Source organism: Haemaphysalis longicornis, unplaced genomic scaffold (genome assembly GCF_048455015.1).
Source record: "Haemaphysalis longicornis isolate Haplotype H1 unplaced genomic scaffold, Haemaphysalis longicornis Haplotype H1 scaffold_7, whole genome shotgun sequence".
Taxonomy (NCBI): domain Eukaryota; kingdom Metazoa; phylum Arthropoda; class Arachnida; order Ixodida; family Ixodidae; genus Haemaphysalis; species Haemaphysalis longicornis.
Window position 1 is genome coordinate 18,325,453 of NW_027526422.1, and position 20,233 is coordinate 18,345,685.

Here is a 20,233-nt window from a genome sequence, read left to right on the forward strand (position 1 = left end):
CCATTCGCCTCGAATTTCATTCGGTACTCTCGTGTAGCACCGAACTAATGACATTTAGAGCAAATGACATTTCCCCTAAATGTCATTAGATTTGCCATGTGACAGGGGTATTAGGGAGACAGATGGCGTCCTGTCAGAAAAATAAGGCATTGCCCCGTGATTGGTTGGTCGACCGAAAAGCTCTGTTAAGATCTTTGGGTTACACAACGCATGTGGGAAACTGGGCTTTTATTGTGTTAAAACGATTACTTGAAAATCACCGAACAGGAACGGTTATAGATAAGACAATACGTGCATCAATCATGAAGGAATACAATAGTATACTTTTATCTCATAAACCACGTATCGGTACACTTTTAGATCATTCATAGAAGTGTTTACTTAGTGCGAGAAAAATCGCCACCTGGGTTTCTCAGTTTGCAATTCCGATCTTTAAAGGTTTGAGGATCGAATGGATATACTTTAGTAAGCAAAGGTTCTGACGCACTTTTGTTGTGAGAAAGCTTTCGTGCTTCTCTCCACCTTCTTTTGAGAAAATATGACGTTTTATTGATGCTGCTAGTTCTGTTTCATTGCACCATTTGAATGCAAGCAAGGAGTTAGTATTTCCTTATTACGTCACTGCTGATGTTGTGTATCAGAAAATTTGAACAATCTTTATGTTTCTCGATTGATTGATTGTAGGGTTTAACGCGCCGACGCAACGCAGACGACGAGGCGCGCCGTAGCTGAGGGCTCCAGATAAATTTTGACCACCCGGGGATCTTTAACGTGCGCCGAAATCTCGAACACACAGGCGTTTTTGCTTTTCGTCTCCATCAGAAAAGCGGCCGCCTCTTCATGTTTCTTATCTTTTGTGGTTAAAACCACATCCTTGAGGCCATAAAAGAGTTGAGCGAGTTACTGAAAGCTAGTTCTTTCAAATAAGGCAAGGTGGGCTTTGCCTTCATGGTCCATACAGTTCACCAATCAATCCAAGCACGTTAGGAGATGCAGCAGAGAAATATCTGCTGACCATGGGCCGCAGCACCTTTGGTATTGGGCTTGCTACCCCACAAACCGAAATGCTGCCTGCATCCCTATACCAAAACAATCTACAAGAAACTTCCACGCAAAACCCACACATGCACACCCAACAAGGCGCTCTAGCCGCCCGTGAAGAGCCGCTTTTCCTGTACAAGAGACTATAGTACGAAAAACTCTAGTAGGAATCAGTGAACTCGAACATGTAGACCCCAAAACTGGGCAAATCTCTGAGTTACAAAGATTACAACATCTCGAATTTCAAATTGACACTCGAAATTTTGCATTGGCGCGTGTCTTCTGTTGTCCCCCTGTTGTGTGCCTTAGATACCTATTTCCGCGGTCCCCTTTGCCCTCTTTTTCCCTCTTTATTGTTGCATGGGGCTCGCCTCGCTTCTGTAAAGCTGGTGCCCCGAACCAATGCAATATCTGGTTGCTATAGTCAGTGCAAGTGTGCGTTTCTCTTTTCCTGCGTCCCGTCCTTCAAGCTGGCATTTGCATTCTTAAAATTATGTTCCAACCTGCCAAAATTTGAGCACTTTTGAGGCACATGTAGAGTTGGAGCCTTGGCTGGTGCGCAGTGCAGCAATGCCGCAGCTTAACTGCCCTGCGCAGTCTCAGCACGGAAAGGGCAATGTCGGTGACAACCTTTCTTTTTTTTTTTTAATGCGCCGACACAACGCAGGCGATGAGGCGCGCCGTAGTGGAGGGCTCCAGATTAATTTTGACCACCCGGGGATCTTTAACGTGCGCTGAAATCTCGTACACACGGGCGTTTTTGCTTTCCGCCTCCATCACCGGTGACAACCTTCTTCCTATCTGGCAGGCTGCGCCGAGAGAGTGTCATTCTTTTTCCCAGCCTTGCACCCTGCTTGCGCGACCAACAACAACAAACCATTGTAATATTGGTGCACAATCTTTTCCCAATGTTGAGACCATGAAGAGAATATTTATAGCATTTTGATTCATCTGAAGGGGGGAAGTGCGCGAGGTATTGCGAAGTTGATGGTGCGTGAAAAGAGACAAGCCCCAAATGACACTGACCGCACATTATCAACAACGGACGGTCGAACCGTTTTGTCGTGAACTGGTAGCCGTTGCTTCTTTTTTCGGTTCAGTCGCGATTCGGGTTCAGCAGGTTAAAAAAATAACGGTTCGGGTTCGGTTCCGGCAAAAATACCAGTTCGGTTCCAGTTCGACACCCTGGACTAAATAGAGGACCCTATGAAACACATTTTTCAGTCACCTTTCAGACCATACATTCTGTTTTTTGTCCCATGCAGAAATGAACGCAAAATAAAAATGACCATAATCAGTGCAGAAATAAAGTTGTTCTATTTTTAAATTTATAGACTACAAACAAATGGAATGTTGCTCTCGTCTCGAAAATTGAATTGCCACTGTTCACTTTCCCACTCATCCTGATGATCTGATACAGGAGAACCAGTGACAATGGCGAAAAATGTGACAAGTACTAAGCGCCATGTGTGGCCTGGACCGAGAAGCCCCTTTCTGCACTTCTTGACGACGTCGTTGCTATGGTTACGCTACCACTACTCACATCCGCTGCCCAAGAATATGAGCTGACAAGAAGCGCTCACGGCCGTGCATCTTATTACGCCATCCGGAAAGAATAAGCAGCAGGCGAGTGCATGCAAGCACTGGCAGTGGGGCAATAGGGCCTGTCCTCTATTTCTATTTTCTTTATGATTCTATAGTAAGGTTACTATGCTTACTTTAAAGAAAAATTACAACGTAAAGCAGTATTTAGGCTCGCTTAGTCAAGACAATGCCATGTAGAAAAAAACTGCTGTCCCAGTTAATTGTGGGAGCAAGCACTGTGTTGTATATCCAGAGGGCTCAGGTGTGACCCAGCCAGTGTCGCATTTGCTTGTCTTTTTAGATTTAAAAATTGAATAACTTTTTAATTTAATTCTGCACCAACTTTGACCATTTTTTTTTATGCATCTACCTCTGCATGACACAAGAACAGACACAGTGCCCAAAAGGCACCCCAAAGAAAGGCATTGCAGGGGTCCTTTAAAGCACCTTAATGGGATGACCTTAAAATGAAATGGCCCTATTTACTGACCTCTAAATCTAAATGCCTTCAGATTCTAAGCACCTGCTCTCCCTTTCATGAAAACCAAGTCCAAAAATGTGTGCATATTTTAACGTAAATGTGCTTCGGCCAAAACCCAGTTCAAACCACCTGGACGGAAAAAAAAAAGTGTTAAGTATAAGCAAATGTAAAGCTTGGCCTTGTTACATAATATTTCCTCACGGGCAAAGATAACGTAATTTCCTCTAGAGTTGTTGCCATTAGAACATGATTTACAGCCCTTTTATGCAGCCATACACAGACAATCTGGCAAGAATGATAAATGCAAGTTTCTTATGGGAGCTCCCTAGAACTGTACTACCCTCAAAATATCTGCACTTAAATGGACGGCTGCAGACTAGTTTAGGGTATCTGGATGTCTTCAGAGCACCAGAATAGTGTACAGTTTCGTCGTTCACTGGAATAATAATATAAAAAAAAAAACATGCGCTATGGCTGCAAATTCAGCCTCGTCCTTGTGTTTAGCAGCACTTTGCCTCTTAGCCACTGCAGCTGTTCAGAAAATGGGAAACTGTTTCCAAATTGTCAATAAAGGCACCTCTGACATAACCAGCTTAATAAAACTCGACATACCCTGCATGTCAATCCCAGCCACACAAACTTGTACTATTTTCTTTAGCACATTTGCATTTGAACAAGTGCTACAGCATTCTCCTGCAGCCATACGCTCCACATTCATGACCACAAGATGAATTGTGGTTAAAATAGCTGTACCACCATTATTGTGACAACACAGAGTGCAACACAAAATTAACTATTAAGCGAGTTCAAGGTATTCAAGTGTGTAAATTTGCACTTTTTTCCTCAGTCGCGATTGCCTGTTTGGAAAATATCGTAGGGCCGTTCAATTATTTGTATTTATAATTGTAAGTCTTTGTCTGCAAACTTTCAGGCTTCAGAGTGCACTTTAGTCAAAATCTGTTGCTTCGTGACAAAGCTAGGGGGTAGGATAGCTACGCATTTATGGTAATTGAAAGACCAACGAACGGCAATAGGACCTTGTTTCCGTGCAGTTGCGAGAAATGCGAATTTCGCTGCGTATAATTTCGCGCACTTCTGGTGACACAGACAAACTTCGAACGCAGAAGACCGGCTCCACAGCATTTTCAAGAACATCAGGGTAGGAGGACAAATGTGTTTAAGAATTGCCTTTACCCGAGTGTTACGCACGCCACCCAACTGTGTGAATGTGGGTGGGTGTGTGCCTGTGTGCGGATACCAAACCGCACATGCAGACCATTTCGAGCTTTCGGTGATCAAGTACAGATACACCGCGTTGCGCAGCCCAGAGTTAATCATTCGCGGTTTTCGGTTCCCTTGTGGCCCACAAAATAACAAACAAAACTCCGCTTCAAGTTGATAACTGCTATCGGAGAGAGAAGCAGAGGGGGAGAAAGCCCATAGAAACGCTCGGCACCGCGCCGGAACACTCACGAAAAAGAAAACTAGAAAAAATGTGGCCAAGTTTGCTTTAGGAGCTACAGCTACGGTACGGAGATAACTTCCATAATTCCGGCAACAGGCCAAAAGAGAAAAGAAGCCCACTCTTACAGCCATGTCAAAATACTGGGAGAACAGCTGACAGGGATTTCGCTCGCTACGTATCTTCGAGACCGGGGTACTCATTCTTATTTTCACTAATGCAAAATCGGCAAAGAGAGAGAGAGAAAAAAAACAAGCTCATCAATCTCCGAGTCCCAGGAAACCACATACACATATCTGGTTTCGTCAGAATACCAATAAAAACAAGTGAACAGACTGAATGAACGGGAAACAGCCACCCAATAGCTGGCGTAGTATTACAGTATAAATTATCCCGCCACACTTAACACATTTCGTACGAATGCGTGCGGTTAATCGCTACGAAATTGGCCCGTAATATTCATTTCAGCGACACTACGAACAGATTTTCAGATAAAATTTCCGTCTGTTTCCGACGAGAAATTTAGGCTTAGCATTGCCGAGGTCCCTCCCCGAAGGCTGGCAATTACCTCTTTTGGAGGCGTCTTCATTGGTAATTGAACAAGGCTTGGAGTCTCTAGCACCCATGGCACACCTCCGTTTCACGGTAACTCCATAGCGACGTTTCTTGTAGTCATTTGAGGGCAAGGAATGCACAGCCACTAACACCGCACTCCAAAATGCTAGCCATGCTGGTTGGTCACATGACTAAACACACGAGTATTTTTGGTCAGGTGAAAGCCCGAAACGCGCATAGATGTCGCGTTCGAAACCAAAATATCATCATCAGCTGTTTAGCATTTCTTGAGCAGACGACGCTTCAACATTATGTGACGTCAATGTTTTGGTTAGATAAAATAGTCATAAGATACCGACAACAAACTTTTTGTTCGTGACTTTCCCATGCACGGTCTGTAGTGTCGCTTTGTTTTTTTAGCCAACTAAACCAAGCTCTATTTTCACTATTTGTTGCGTTTGACCAGCCCCACCAACGTGACAGGCGGTGTCGCGGAAGTGAAATGGAGTGTGGGGAGAACAGCTTCCCATAACACCGTCTAGCTTGGTGTTCTTTTTAAAGCCACGCGTTTAGAGCTGATCAAGATTGTCACACAGACTAGCCGCCCTTCCTTTCCTCTCACATGCACCTCCCAAATATGCTGAACAGTGCACAATTTTAGTACATTTCCTAAAACTTTAATGCCCTTAAAAAGGTGCGCCGCTGATCAGGTCAACTGTGCCCCTGGAAATAGATACCTTACCTGAACAAAATTTCCTGAAGCACAGTGGACTTTACCTTTTGTGATGAATTCCTCGCAAGCGATACTAAAAATCATCAAAATCATGCATATCCCTGCCTTAATTCAGTGACTTTTCTGTTGGGGTAAGCACCAAACATTGGCGTTGGCAGGGGGGGGTGGGGGGGGGGGGGGGGGGGGGCACAAAAGGGCCATTTGCACCCCCCCCCCAAAAAAACAACTCTGGCACAACTGCCCCTTCCCCTGTCCTCTCCCTCTCCTCCCACAATGCATCGGGTTTGCCCCCCTCGAGAATCCTGCTGACACTAATTGCACTAAATCTGTGCAGGTGACATCAACATACTGTTACGATAGGCGTATTGGCATTGCGATGACCGTCTGCAATATTATCGGGTTCAATCACCCAACCCTCCCGTCGTCTGGTTTCCACCGGTTCCTACCCCCCCCCCCCCCCAATCAATGGGGAGCGACAAGACTTTGTGCGCAAGGACGTGGGGGCGACTAATTCTGCTACTGGACACAAGCCACTTTCCACGGCTTCACAATAACCCAAGCGCCCGCCGGCAAGGCAGGTCACAATGAGCGAGAATGGTGCAGGGAGGGATGAACAAAGGCGTGCTGCATTGCTCTTCCGGCGGCAATCTTCAGCTGCTAACAGAGCATTGTGGAGCCGCTTTGTTGTGGGTCCGAGACGCCGCTGTTCAAGGAAGGTTGCACCACCGAAGCCACCGAGTGACCTGTGCGAGAGGAAAAGTGCCTTCTCTTTGCGAGTGTGTGGACATCAGTTTCAGTGCCACCGATTGGTGTGTCCCGACGTCAGCCGAGAAAAAGGGTGAAAGGGGGAGGACCCAACATGGTTATTTAATCTCGTGCGCGCAGGAGCGCAAGACTCTGTTCACTCAGTCAAACGCCGCATAAATATCTGTACATAAAGTTTCTTTCTACGGCCCTACTCGGCCCCAATGTTTGCCCCAACTCCACATCAACGAACGCCATCATCGGTCACACTACCAGATCCGCAACAACACGCAACCAGGGGAAAAAAGAAAAACTGAGTGTTATTTATTTGTGGAGACAACACAGGGCAGAACAGGCAGATCACTGAACACATGAACAACTCTCAAAGCAGGCACATAAATGGCTTATTGTTACCGTTGTGCTTTTGCGAGGCCACGGAAGATACCACTTTATTTTTCTCTCTCTTCAAGAATAAAATAAAAGTTTGGCACAAATGCACATATTCCTCTGTCAAGCGAAACTATCTCATTTATAATGGGCCGTGTTCAATCTAAAGGTTTGCTAAATTAAAAAGTGAGAGGGTGAGAGGCACAAATGCACGTATTTTTTCCAGCAAGCAACACTTCAATGTGATCTCATTTCTAATGCGCAGTCCTCGACCTAAAGGTTTCCGATATTAAAAAAAGAAAGACATCGAAAGAAAAAGAAATGAATAGACCACAAGGACATAGCACTGTGTTAGGCCCAATTCTTTGTGACTAGACTTTACAAAAATTCAATTTGAAATTGAGTTATTGCTCCATAAAAAATAGACAATTATAAACTGCACGATTGCTTCTGAACGTTCATCTCTCTTCTTGCAACTTGGTGTGAAAAGTCAGCGGTCATTTTACCACAGCATAACTGGGTATCAGGAAGCTCGAAACACGCATGCAGCCACTAATCAACCAAGCTAAAACAGGTGCCCATCAGAAAGGCCCGGGAGGCGGGGGGATAGAGAGAGAAAATTAAGAGGTGCTCAGAGGATGACAGGGCAAAAAAGTTTGTCAAAGTTATGGCTTGCACAATAAAAGCAAAGAATAAAACCAATGTCGTCAGCTTATAACTCAATACAGCTGCTTTTCCGAGTCCATTCCATTCCATGCAACAATGACCATATCTGGCCCTTTCCTTGCACTACCACAAGAAGACTACAATTATGTTCGAGCCTCTTGCTTAGGCAAACGTCTGTCTTCACTCCATCACGTTACAAAAAATCACATACAAATACACAGAAGTCGCAGAGGCAGCACTGGGCGAAATGCTCATAGGAAAAGTTTTCAACAAACTCTGTTAACTCAAAATGAGTTGGCTCCAGAGGCAACACACAAGTGACGATGCTGATGTTATCAGTGACAGATGGCAGATGGCAGAAGGAGCAAAAAAATATTCGTCTACAGCAGCGCACCCTACAGGGCTAACAATATGTTACATCATCATCTTCTTAGAACAATGCCATCGAACACTCAAACAGAGGTTTATTCCGGCTAAACTGCTCCTCACAAAACATCAAGCCAGCATACTCTGAACAGGGTACCAGTTGGATTACTCGCAACGAATATGAAACGGAAATGTCACTTGCATGAGAGAGAAGCAGAGGAAGGGGCAAATGAAACAGCTGTCATGCCATGCTTGTCCACGAAATCAAACAACTCAGAAAGATTTGTACTGCCTCAAAAAAGATATCAACTATGCGGTGCCTCCATGGCTGCTCTTGCACACCACCGAGGCAAGGCTCCATAAATTCGTTTCAACAGGAACTCACGGCACAAAATAAAATCTAATACTTTTTTTTTTTTCGCATAGCTTTTCTGTAGCCCTAACTCCAATTAGATTGAAGCAAGGTAAGATAAATTGTCAGAAGTGGCCTGAAACTCTTAAAAAGGAACCCATCATAAAGGCATTATCAGGTTAAGGCGTGGAAGTAGCTTCCGTTCCGGGCTTGACTGCAAACTATAAAACTGCCGCCTACATTGTTATGCTTGTAGGCTACATTCAAAATGACGCAAAAAGAAACTGCTCAAAGAGAGGATGCCAGCATGAGAAAACAGTCACACCCAAAAGGACTACAATTAAACAGCAAACCTCAGTTGCTGAATATGATCGAACAGAACAATGAATGCACTTAGATGCTGTGCAGGAGGAGCTCAAACACCGGCTCAAAATCAGGTTACAATCAATGACTGGACTGTGCGCTATTTACAAACATCCTTATAAAGGATTTACAAAACCCATTTCACCCAGCCTTTACTTGCTGCATCTTGCAATCAGTAGTGCACGAAGTTGAGCAAATACAGGTCGCGGTAAAACTGAACGGTGGGCAATTGAAACATCAAAAGAAAAGGCCAGTTCCACAGTTGCACAAAAGGAAATCAATGGTGCCAAGCATATTGAATCCACAAACAGGACTGCATGCAGGAATTAACAAGGTATTCGCCACAATGTACTGCACCTTTGAAAACAAACATAACGGATCCAAGCGTCAACAAAACCAGTTTCTGTAAGTATTATGCAACCGTATCTACAATGCACATGTTGACCGCAGTTTAGGGCGCCACATGGCTGTTAAATTTTTGCAGCAGCAGGTTGCAGCAATCTTTATATACATTTATATGTGTATGTATAGGTATGTACACGTTGCCTTTCAAACAGACACTCCAGGTATAAACATTTCAGGCCTTGACATTTCCCAACCATGCTGACAGCTTCCCGCTACTCCAAGATGACAACAATGAAAGAGTGAGCACTTATGTTTGTGAAGTGAAAAAATATTTTTTACATCACGCTTCCCCCCCCCCCCCCCCCCCCCCCCCCCCCCCATTACTAACCTTTGTAGTACAGCCACATCCGGAAAGGGTTGACTAATTGGGATGACGGCAAGACGTTCACAAACTAAACCACACGCTTCGATGGCTTTCACTAGCACCTAGTATCGGCATTACCAAATTAAGGTTGCATGACGAACCTTGTCCTTTAAACAGCCCCCACAACAGTTTAAATTGCTAGCATCACGGAATGCACCAAACACTAGCCACTGTTTTTCATTACTTTTGCAGGCATTTTATCACTACACCGAGTTCGTCCACTAAAATGCCCAGGGACTTTGCTCACCGTACCATGATCATAAAGCATCCATACACGAATAAATGAGGAATGTGGGGGAAAAAACGAGAGAGAGGGAGAGATGTGACACGTTGCCAAACAGCCTAAGCTACGGGGGGAAATAAAAAAAAGGCACAGAGGTTTGAAGAATGCCGGCCCTATTCACGTAAACTTGTGCGATAAGCTGCCTCCAAGAACAGATGCCCTTAACATTCACATGGCAGAAAGTGGGTGGGGGTGTGCGGAAGAGGGGGAGAGGGGAGGGGGGCACCGGTGGTTGAGACGTGGCTGAACTGATGGCTGCAGACGAGGCAATCCAAGCCATGACCAGCAGGAGAGACAGGAGGAGCCTTGCTTGCAATTCGCCCGGTGACCAAGATTGTCCTTTTCCCACGGTGGTGGGTTGGCGGACTGGTGGGTGCTGCTACCTGTCTTTCTGGCGCTGCGCCAAAAACTTGAACCTGGAAAAAGAGAAACAGGGGCCGCAGAAACTTTTCAGCCACCCTGAACCTGTTTAAATCGCAGCCAACAAGGAATTTCTGAATACAGACACCATTTGAACCCACGGGTACACAACGACTGGCACCAATTCGTTGTTATCAAGAACATATTCTCGTTTACAGGAATGTAAGTATGGACTTTAAGTAAGGAAAGTATAAAGGCCTTATGGCTCAGAAATACACACCCAGACAAATTTGAGGGCCATCATCTGTGGGCTACATTGAAATTTCATTGCTGAATGCAGTGAACGCTTAGCCCAGGAAAGAACTCTCTGTAAATGCATCTGCACACACCAGATGCAGAGAAGTGGCGCACTCACTGTGGCATAGACTCCTTCTTGGTCACTGCCTGCATGGCTTCCTCTGGCAGCCGGCTTGGGTCGGAGAGGATGTTAGTGGATGTGCTTAAGTACCTCAGCGAATCTAGGACACCTGGGACCAAAAGAGGCATGAATGCATGTCAGCAAAGAAAAATGTGGCCGGAACAAATTTCAGGGAAATAAAAACTGTGTTCTATTAATGTTTTTACACATTGTTACGTAGCCAAAGATGACGCAGCCAGAGATGATGCAAGAATGAAGTTTATTGAGGTGAGCTAGCACTCTGCAATAAACTAGGCAGAAACCCAAACACCAAAGCCCTCAACAAAATGATGTGCACAGATGAGCTGCGGAAAATTTAATGCCAAGGCATTAGCCCTGCATGCATTTATCACAGAACACTCTTTCTAGGACAATCAAATTAGACTCAGAACCTTGTCGATCAAACACAGACTGGGCGAGTGACGACAAGGTGGTACCCTTTCCCTATCAAACAAGATTACCTGGCCCAGCATACAACAGAAGGAACAAATTCGGGCTATGCTTGAGACATGGGATGTGATAACTCGGCATCTTCATATGCTGGTAACAAAACAAACAAAAGGGATCCTGAAGTACAGTTTGTGGCAATATGCCATCTGACATGGTTAAGACATGCTTAAAGGGACCCAGAAAAGCTTTGTGAAGGTGGCAATCAAATGCATTCAGGTGCTGGAACACATAACGGGGGATTTTTGAGCCAAGTGTGAGCCCCACACATTATACGGATACAGTCGAATCCCGCTACAACGAAATTGACGGGACGTGCGAAAAATTTCGTTGAAGCGAAAATTCGTTGAGGCGAAATCTGCCGCAACACACCACGGAAAGGCCAGAAAAATAGCCCCGTATGCTTCCGCATCATTGACAGCATAATACAATGTTTAGGAAAAGGAGTGACGCGCAATAACGTCATGTTTATTCGAATAACAAACATACCAATGGTTATCTGTTCTTTCACTGCACGCGAAGAAGGCGTTGCGGAGTGGGGTGAAGAAATGCAGGCGCAAAACGTATTGCTGTACAACAAGGCGTGTCCCCCGAGCTGATTACTTGCAGATAGCTGCTAGGCCGTCGGAAGCCCCCCTCTCACTTGTAGCAGGAGCAGTACCGTTATCTTATCATCTGACACGGCGCGGCAGCTACTGACCTTGGCAGGTTAGACGCGCGCGCTTGCATTTAACACAACTGCGCGCTCATGACTAAGATAGGATGACTTGGCTTCAAGACCAAACACGCAAACATGATTTTTGCTCTTGGCTATTAAGAATGGTAGAAGGAAAACGGCAAGGACAGCTGCTCACAACGCATACATGACGGCGCCGCGCCAGCAGCGGAGCACATTTGTGCGATTTCAACTGGATACGGATTGGCTGTAGCTCCGGCTTGGCGAACCGGGCCTGCGCCTCATGTAAAGACAGCCAGCCACATCGTTATCACCATCAAACAATGGCGTCCGCCTATGGTTTTTTTTTTTTTTTTTTTTTTTTGCGGCGTGGCCGCATCGCGCATGTTTTCGGTGAAACTAAGCGTCCTGAATGTATAAAAAGTTACAGATAGCTGGCGCTATGCTTATTTTATTGTAAAATAATTGTTCAAACCCAGCCCAAATCATCGAAAATTTCGTTGAAGCGAAAGCAAGCCTGACAAATGGTTCGTTGTGGCGAGGACTTTGTTGCATGGACTTCTATGGCTGGCTGACGGGGAATTGGAAATATTTCGTTGAAGCGGAAATTTCGTTGAAGCGGCGTTCGTTGTAGCGGGGTTCGACTGTAATTCGTAAACAATTTTTGAAGATAGCCTTTCTCAGCCGATGAGTGTGACACCGCAGTAAGCCGATCGCTGCTGATGCAACGGCGATCGCGGCTGACGCAACGGTGAGCCGCCCCCTGATTCGCCCAATCGCCGGCGAGGTCGGCCGCCGGCGATGTCACTGCTATTGGCTTCCGGCTGCTCTACCACCTTCCGGCGCAATCACGAGGCAAAGGCGGGTCCGCAGCGACTGACGCGTGCCTAGGCGCAGCAATTTAGCTAGCGCAGAACGGAAGTCGAGCGTCGTGATGCCACATGGCTATTCCCAGTGTTTCCAGCTGCTTTGAAAGAAGCAGAGAGGGAGGAGGAATCGATCGGCAAGGGGGGAGAGGAGCATTTAATTGCTTCTGACGCAGCTAATACTGAATGTAGATCAATAATTCCAACGGCATTGCATCACTATATTGGTGCTACGCGACAATACAGGCCTTTTGTAACTTTTACAAAAGGCTTTTCTGGGTCCCTGCAGCAGGCTTACAAGGTGACTTGCATATGCACGACACTGCCCAACAACGCAAAATACTATATTTGTTTATTCGCACACTTATTTGCAGCAAAGGACCACATATACAGGTGATTCAAAGCTCGCTGCCACATTTCAACATGCTCCCTAACTTTTGAGGTCGTGGGCATTGTAAGTAAACTATGAAAAGTAGAACATGGCTGTCCATTGACTAACTATTTTTCTTTGCCTATATTCTTAACAATTAACAATGAGCTACCCTTGTATGTGCCCTGTACACTGTACAATGGCCGAAACAAAAAAAAAGCACAAGCTCTTTCACCAACAGAGTCAACCGTCACCTCTATCCAGGCCAGGTGCAGGCTCAAATAAAAAGACGTGCGGCTCACCCGGCCTCAGCGCCCTGAGCGAACAGTTCTGCTCCACCCAGACCAGCACAGTCTTGCACATCTCGTCAACCCCGGCCTTGGAGACCGTCTGGTTGTAGGACTCCAGCAGGGGCTCCAGAAGTAGGCTGAACTGTGCGCATGACGGGCTCGGGTTAAGGAAGACGCGGTCGCACACACGCTAACCATTGGGGAGAAGAAAGGCTATGGTGGTGAGAGGCCGCATACTAACAGAATCAGGCCCGGTACGGTTAGACATAACCAGTGCCTCCTCATTATTATTTCGTTTCAATGCCAGCCACACGGGCCTGCTGCTCCTCACTAAGGGACCACTTCCCCCAACTCGCATGCTTCCGTTCCCAGTCAATTCGACCTGCAAGTGTCACTGCGTCACGTGAGGAAAAAAAAAAAAAAAAAAGCGTAAACACTGCATTTACCATGCAGAAACAAAGAGATAGCCACTGGTCACCCATCAAGCCATAACATGTGCTGCCAGGACAGCAGGCATCCGTGGCACTCCCTTTGCAAATCAGCCGGCAAAAAAAAACAAAATAAAATGGCAGCATCTCCACTCCGTGGATGATGGCGAGGGTGCGGAGTACGGGGACTCGAAATGACATCCAAGTTCCGCCCCGAGTGACATCCGATTTGCGCCCCGGCCGTCATTCGATTTGAGCCGTGAGTTGCACCTTGATTATTCCCTAAGTGAAACTGCAACTCACGGCTCAAATCGAATTTCGCTTGATTTTCGCTTGATGGTGGTGTGCGCGCGGATGGACGCGGACGGACATTGGGAGGTCCGAAGGTACTTGGCACCGTTACAGGCAAGGGAGTAAGCTATTGGACTTTCGGGTACTAACTCACGGTCGTAGCCCAATGGGTAAGGCGACTGACACTAACTCTGTCTGGTCTACTAGACACACGCTCGAATCCTGCCGGGGCGTGTATGATTTTTTGCGACTGTAAATGCTATGCGCATGGACATGGACGGACACTGTGCGGGCCTAAGGTACTCTGCACCTAAAAGGCGGGGGCCCTGGGGCATCTCAAGCAGCCCTCACAAGGGATACAATCCAGAACTTCCAGTTCTGCAGCGTCCTTCCCCGCACGTACTCCTCAAAGCTCTCCCTCAGGTGGTTCGTTCTCTGGCAGGGCAAAGGAACTCCTGTGGCAGGGAGCTGGTTCTGGTACAAGCTGTTGGGCAACAAAAACAGGGAGAGAGGCAGACAGGGCAATACTTCGATTGGAAACGTGTAACGAAGCCACACAAGTAAGTGCCTTGTACAGTGCTAAGCACATCCTCTGCCCTTCCATCTTTCTTTTCTACAGTTCAGATTCAAGAGCAACGCCCTTAGGATTGCCCACATTGCAAAATCTGCAGAGCAAAAAATTTTATTACAAAAAAGCCAACTGTTCTCAAATTTTCTAAAACATAAACATACTGCCATCTAACAGGTTCACACAAAAAAGTAAAAACAGTAAAAGCACCGCATTTGAAACAGCAATAAGCACACTACAAATGACCCATTTATACCAATTGTATGAATTTCATTTTTTCTGTACACGCAGTGGTGACCTCAACTGGCCATTTCAAGTACAGTGTAGATTATTTGCAACATAACCGTTTGTACTGCAAGACCGGACCTAGCACAAGTTTTCCTGACCACCTGTACGCCTCCCACAGAAAGAACTCAATGCATAAGCATACCACTTATACTGCAATTGCCCTCGTTTATACATAGTGCGGTTTTTTTATCGCGTCCGCTGATCGACCGGTGCAGTTGGGGCATCGTTTCAGGGATCCGATGCAGCTCGCCCTCCCTTCTCTCTTCCAACTCAGACACCGAAAACAAAAGAAATAGGCGCCCTCTAGTTCACGTGCTCCGTTTGCCCTCGCGTGACAACCAAAACTGCCCTCAGCACACCTCTGAAGATAGCGAGTACCCCCGCCCCCCAATCCCGGGGCAGAAGTTGCAATCAGAACCACGTGCAGATATGCAACCACCCTTTTTTTCCCCCAAACATCTGGAGATAGTGAGCCAAGCAGTGGCGCCGCCCTAGTTCCCCACACTACCTGTACCAAGCGCTGCTAAGCAATCGCCTTCGGCATCGCAAACGCAAGGCGCTGATGAAAATAATGATAATAAATAAAATCGGGCTCGTGTTATTATTATGTTGTCTCACCGGCATAAGCCGGGCTGCTTCCCTCTCTGTGGCACCCTTTCTTCTAGATGCTGATAAATGCAGATCCTCAAAGCCTCGCTCGCGGTTTGTAAGACTGGTATGATGCGTAAAAAAAAAAAGACAAAATGAAAGACCGCACCTCTGTTTTTAAGAGTGCCTCGTTTGAGTGATGATAAACACAGAATGATTGAAAGGTAGATTGCAATGCGGCTGGATCCTCACACGTTTTGTTTATAAAGCAGTACCGCTTAGAGTGCGGATTTTTGCGGCTCCCGCGACATACTATTAGTTATAAGCTGTCTGCACAACTTCATATTGGGTTGACGCCCAACTACATTTGATTTCATTTAGATAATGTAGGGGGCGGGGTGGTGGCGCCTTCAGCCCGCATGAACAGTGACTCTAAGGGCCGTATTCTGAGTCCCTCCTCCCCTCCATTTGCTCCCTCCACTCGGCTGAGGGGAGGATTCCGCAATGCTTGTGAATGGGGAAATCGACTTCAAGGATTTCCTCCGCTAGAGGCTCGAGTGGAGGAAGGACTCAGAATACCCGGGTAAGCCTCATCTAACTCAGCCTGTACCTGTGCAGCCGTGCACCTCCTTCACGAGAGTGCTTTACCACCGCACAGAACCCGAGGCGCCAGCCTGTGCCTACCTGATTGCCTGGTTGAAGCTTTCGATCTGCTTCTTGAGCCTGTCCGCCTCCTCCTGCTGCTGCTGCCGCTCGTTCTTGAGGGCCCGTATGTACTCCCCAGCTGCCAGAAAAGGGAGCAGGAACACAACGGTTGCGTCCCTGCTTCGCACGGCCAGGCCAACAGATGGGGGGAAAAGCAGGGATGGGACACTACCTTGTTGCAGCATCTGAGCCTTGCTGACCTTTGAGTCGGGGTTCTGGCTAAGGGACGGCAGCAGGTGTCGCAGGGACTCGAACCCGTTCTGGAGGAGCAACAAGCATCCAACATTTTTGAACGACCGCCAGGCATTTTATGGCACGGGCTAATACGCAGCTCCACAATGCTGGCATGAAGGACTTTAAAAATGCAAGAGTAGGAGCTAAGTTTCAATAGTAGCCAAAAGTTAACCTTTGGCTGCTAGGGCCCATGCACTGTGGACAAAAACAAAGATACTTTAGCACCCAAGAAGGGTGGCACTCATACAGGTAGCTCACTCTACGTATGTGACTGAAATGCCACAGCCTTCGCCCATTGGCCAGTTTGGGCCACTTATGGATTCGAACATCAGTAATTGCTCGAAAAAAGTTTGAAGCAATTTCAACATTCCAGATCTATGCATACAGCTGATTTTACCAACAACCTGTCAATAAGAACACATAAATGAGCAAAAACGCTACGAGCATAAGTGTCTAAAAGTCACTCTCCCCATTTTCTTATATGAAGCATCAATAATTAAATGGTAAACTTCCGAGATACATATATGTATCATGTCATTTTCAACTTTTTCGGTTCTCAGTACACTAATTGAGTATTGATTTTTTTTTAAGAAGGGCTTTTTATTTCACCAATTTTTAAATGTACAAACGTTCAGAATAACATCAGGATATATAGCCCCAAAGCTAATTTTGGATCCATGCAAGAAATGTGCATTTTTGTTTTCTTAATCCAAGTCAAGAACTAAGTGAAAACACAAGGCGATTTTGAGCAATTTCACGAAAACAGAACCTGGAGTCTGCAATGTGTGCAAGGTCATTTATTTTTGAGTAAAACCTAAAGTTTCCCATAATTTACACAACTCCACGGTGTAGATATAGAAAATATATAAAACAAAAGTGCGAACCTTTGAGACAATTATTGGACATATCGAGGACAGCCTACAGCCATTGTCTCATCGCTGACTCTCTGTCAATGACTTCGACTTGCTTAATTAAAGGCCAACTGCACTCAAATTCCCCCTCGGGAAACTTATTTTGAACGTACAGTACGTACCACCAAACCAACCGGGTCATGAATGGCACCCCCGAGAAACGCATTGTTAATCAGTTAGAGACGTTTAAAATAGCTCCCTGCTGACGACGCTGCAGCTGCTGGCAGATCGAGCAAATGGCCATGAAGCGGAAGTGACATTGCACCTGGCCGGGCACTTGTTCCTCCGGCCAGCCAGAAGAACCAATCGAGCTCCCCTGGGCGTGCTTCTCTTAAAGGAGCCATGAAGAGAAAATGCAACTTAGTTTAATTTGAAAGAACTGGGATTCGGCATCTCACTCAGCTCCATTCCAGCCGCAAAAGTTGTTTTTTAACGAAAAAAAATGCAAGAAGTATTGAAAAACTTTCAAATTTCGCGCCACAGTGACGTCTTATGAGCAGAGTGACGTCATATGGGCCAGCACTAAAAACATAATTTTCAGTGCGTTAACCGCACGTTAGCATTCAAGTGATGCGGTCAAATGGAACTAGAGGCCCCATTACAGACGTACAGTCATGTGTCGTCGCGACAGGTCAGTTAGACGGCCGCCAATCGCACAAACAATGTTCCGTGACGTCATAGAAAAGTTGCGGGAAATTGGCTAGGGAGTCGTCAATGCTTCACACGTTTTGTTTAATATCTCCGTTATTTTTTCGAAGATTGCGATGATATTGGTATCATTGTTATCGGGACTAAGCAGTCTTTCTAATAAGCCCAACTTGTATGTTGTCTTCATGGCTCCTTTAAAGGAGTACTGACACCAAATTATGACGCCTAAAAAATGATATAATTGGCTTCAGTAGTTTGTACAGATGCCTCACAGAAATTTTTGCAGCGATCCGAGGCCGGAATCACATCTAAAATCAATTTTGATTGTCCCGGCCGCGAGCTTCCACAAATCGGCAGCACTAGCGAAATCGCTTTCGGCGTGACGAAACATCGGCCTGCGTGTCTGGCCAGTTCAGGGTGACGTCATATAGTCGTTTTCGGAACCGGAAACGATATCCTGCGCTGCTGTTGTCGGTGGTATTCGTTTGGGCAGGAGACGTACGGGTGTAGCTGTGTGAGCAATGCTTGTAAACTTTGCACACTTTGCGTGTTCGCCGTCTTTGCTCTTCAGTTCGTGGCCGGCACATGGTGTTCCCTTCACTGGTGCTAAAAACCGCGCGGTGCCGGCACCGCGCGGTGCGCTTTGTCGACGCGCACCGCGGCGACGCGGCGGTGCGCGTCGCCGCGGTGCGCAACTTGACTAAGTTGTGCTATGGCAAGCTCGCGGAATGCGAAGTACTGCTCGTGGAAGCCTGTCCGAGCAAATCGACGACGACGCCACGATGCATTATTTTCCACACGACGACATGCAGTGCTAAACGTGGACTGAGTTCGTGCGTGGCAGCGGCCGCAAGAACTGTCGCCCAAGCCAGCGGGCTCGGCGTTGCTCGCGTCAGCTTGGGTGTTGGGAACTTCAGGCTTAGTATCATGGCGAATATTTGATTGCCGGTATTTGTACAACTGCGAATGACCATCATTTACACAACTTTTCACCACACTATCATCCCCTTTTTCGCATACTGAGCTTTATTTTGGCGATAATTTCCGTGTCAGCGATCGGTGACCAAGACATCTGTCGTGGCCTGTTTTGATTCTAGTGCGCAGGTGGCGCCATCTTTCGGCCGCTCGCTGCACCGCGGTGCCAGCAGTGCTGGGTCAGAGTGCCGAACCTCCGCTGCTGGTCAGCGTAGGCTTACCATCGCGGCAAATATCTGAACGCCGCTTTTAAATTCAGCGCTGATAACAACCCCTAGCACAATTTTTCAACACACTAACATCTACTTTCTCGCATGTGGAACTTCTTTTTCGCGATCAGATTGATTAGAAGAGTGCCGACAAGCTGTTGCTGTCCCGGTCTACGCCGGTTCGAGCCGCAGTGATATTAAAAAACGGACGACGAAGACATCACCGGCCTAATCGCCTGGCCAAATAAAGTTGTTCTGTCTGTCGGGTGGCAGCGACACATCAGAGTCTGACGATTCAGACGACATGTCGACTGCGCGGGCGAGTGCGGACCATGTGCAATCGTAGCAGAAGATGCGGCGAACGTCCCTGACGTCACGGGTGAGACCGTGACGTAAGGCTGGCCCGCTTGCAGGCTGGCCTTCGAACGGCCATTTTCCCGCGCGGTGACCAAATTTGAAACTGGTTGCAATGAACGTGCTATAATTAATTCTGTGTTGGCGGCTGACGGCTTTCGGTTCGATTTTCGTAATTACTGGGCCAATAGGTATTCTTTACAGCATAAAAACTGAAAGCGAGAAATTTCGTGTCAGTACTCTTAAGGCTGCTTTGAGAGCGAAGCGTTGCATGCAGGTTTGCGCCAGCCGGACAGCCGGCCGCTACGGCCGTGCTCTTCTCAATTTCAGTTTCCAAATCACAATTTTTGATGGTTGTATGTGACATGCATACACGAATTTCAGCTGTCATATTTAGTATCTTGCAGTCTTTTTAGGCAGACCATACAGAAGTAAGGTTTTCAACACGTAAAAATTTTGAGAGCAGTTGGCCTTTAAAAATGCTTCTAGAAAAGAAGCAAGTCAAAAACTTGTTATTGCTTATTACCCGTTCTTTGGCAAACATTCTTCTCTAGCGACCTTTCAGCATCTTGAAAGGCGTAGACACTGCCTCCTATCTTCTTTTTTTTTTTTTCAGAAATTATAAAAGGTTCATTCGGGCGAAATAAACACAACATATGCAAGATATACAGAAAGCACGCATAAAGATTGAAATTTTTGAAAAACAATAATAAGAACCCAATTTTTTTCTCGGTGCTCAACTTTCAATCTAGCATCAATGTTTTGCCTCCTGAATTTGAAAC

The 20,233-nt window shown here is 46.4% G+C and overlaps 2 protein-coding genes across 6 annotated transcripts in view; both read right to left on the reverse strand.

The window, feature by feature from the left end:
- Window positions 1-5,325, reverse strand: part of Usp32 (Ubiquitin specific protease 32) — a 70,240-nt gene extending 64,915 nt beyond the window's left edge. For all 3 annotated transcript variants that reach the window (XM_077676153.1, XM_077676154.1, XM_077676152.1), the window contains exon 1: window positions 5,137-5,325. In XM_077676153.1, coding sequence (XP_077532279.1) covers window positions 5,137-5,194 — 58 coding nt within the window. In that variant the 5' untranslated portion in view covers window positions 5,195-5,325. The remainder of the gene's footprint in view (window positions 1-5,136) is intronic.
- Window positions 5,326-6,902: 1,577 nt separating this feature from the next.
- Window positions 6,903-20,233, reverse strand: part of Mondo (MLX interacting protein mondo) — a 53,326-nt gene continuing 39,995 nt past the window's right edge. For all 3 annotated transcript variants that reach the window (XM_077676165.1, XM_077676164.1, XM_077676166.1), the window contains 6 exons: window positions 16,293-16,380; window positions 16,100-16,199; window positions 14,332-14,455; window positions 13,265-13,394; window positions 10,562-10,673; window positions 6,903-10,202 (listed from right to left, as the gene is read on the reverse strand). In XM_077676165.1, coding sequence (XP_077532291.1) covers window positions 10,166-10,202; window positions 10,562-10,673; window positions 13,265-13,394; window positions 14,332-14,455; window positions 16,100-16,199; window positions 16,293-16,380 — 591 coding nt within the window. In that variant the 3' untranslated portion in view covers window positions 6,903-10,165. The remainder of the gene's footprint in view (window positions 10,203-10,561; window positions 10,674-13,264; window positions 13,395-14,331; window positions 14,456-16,099; window positions 16,200-16,292; window positions 16,381-20,233) is intronic.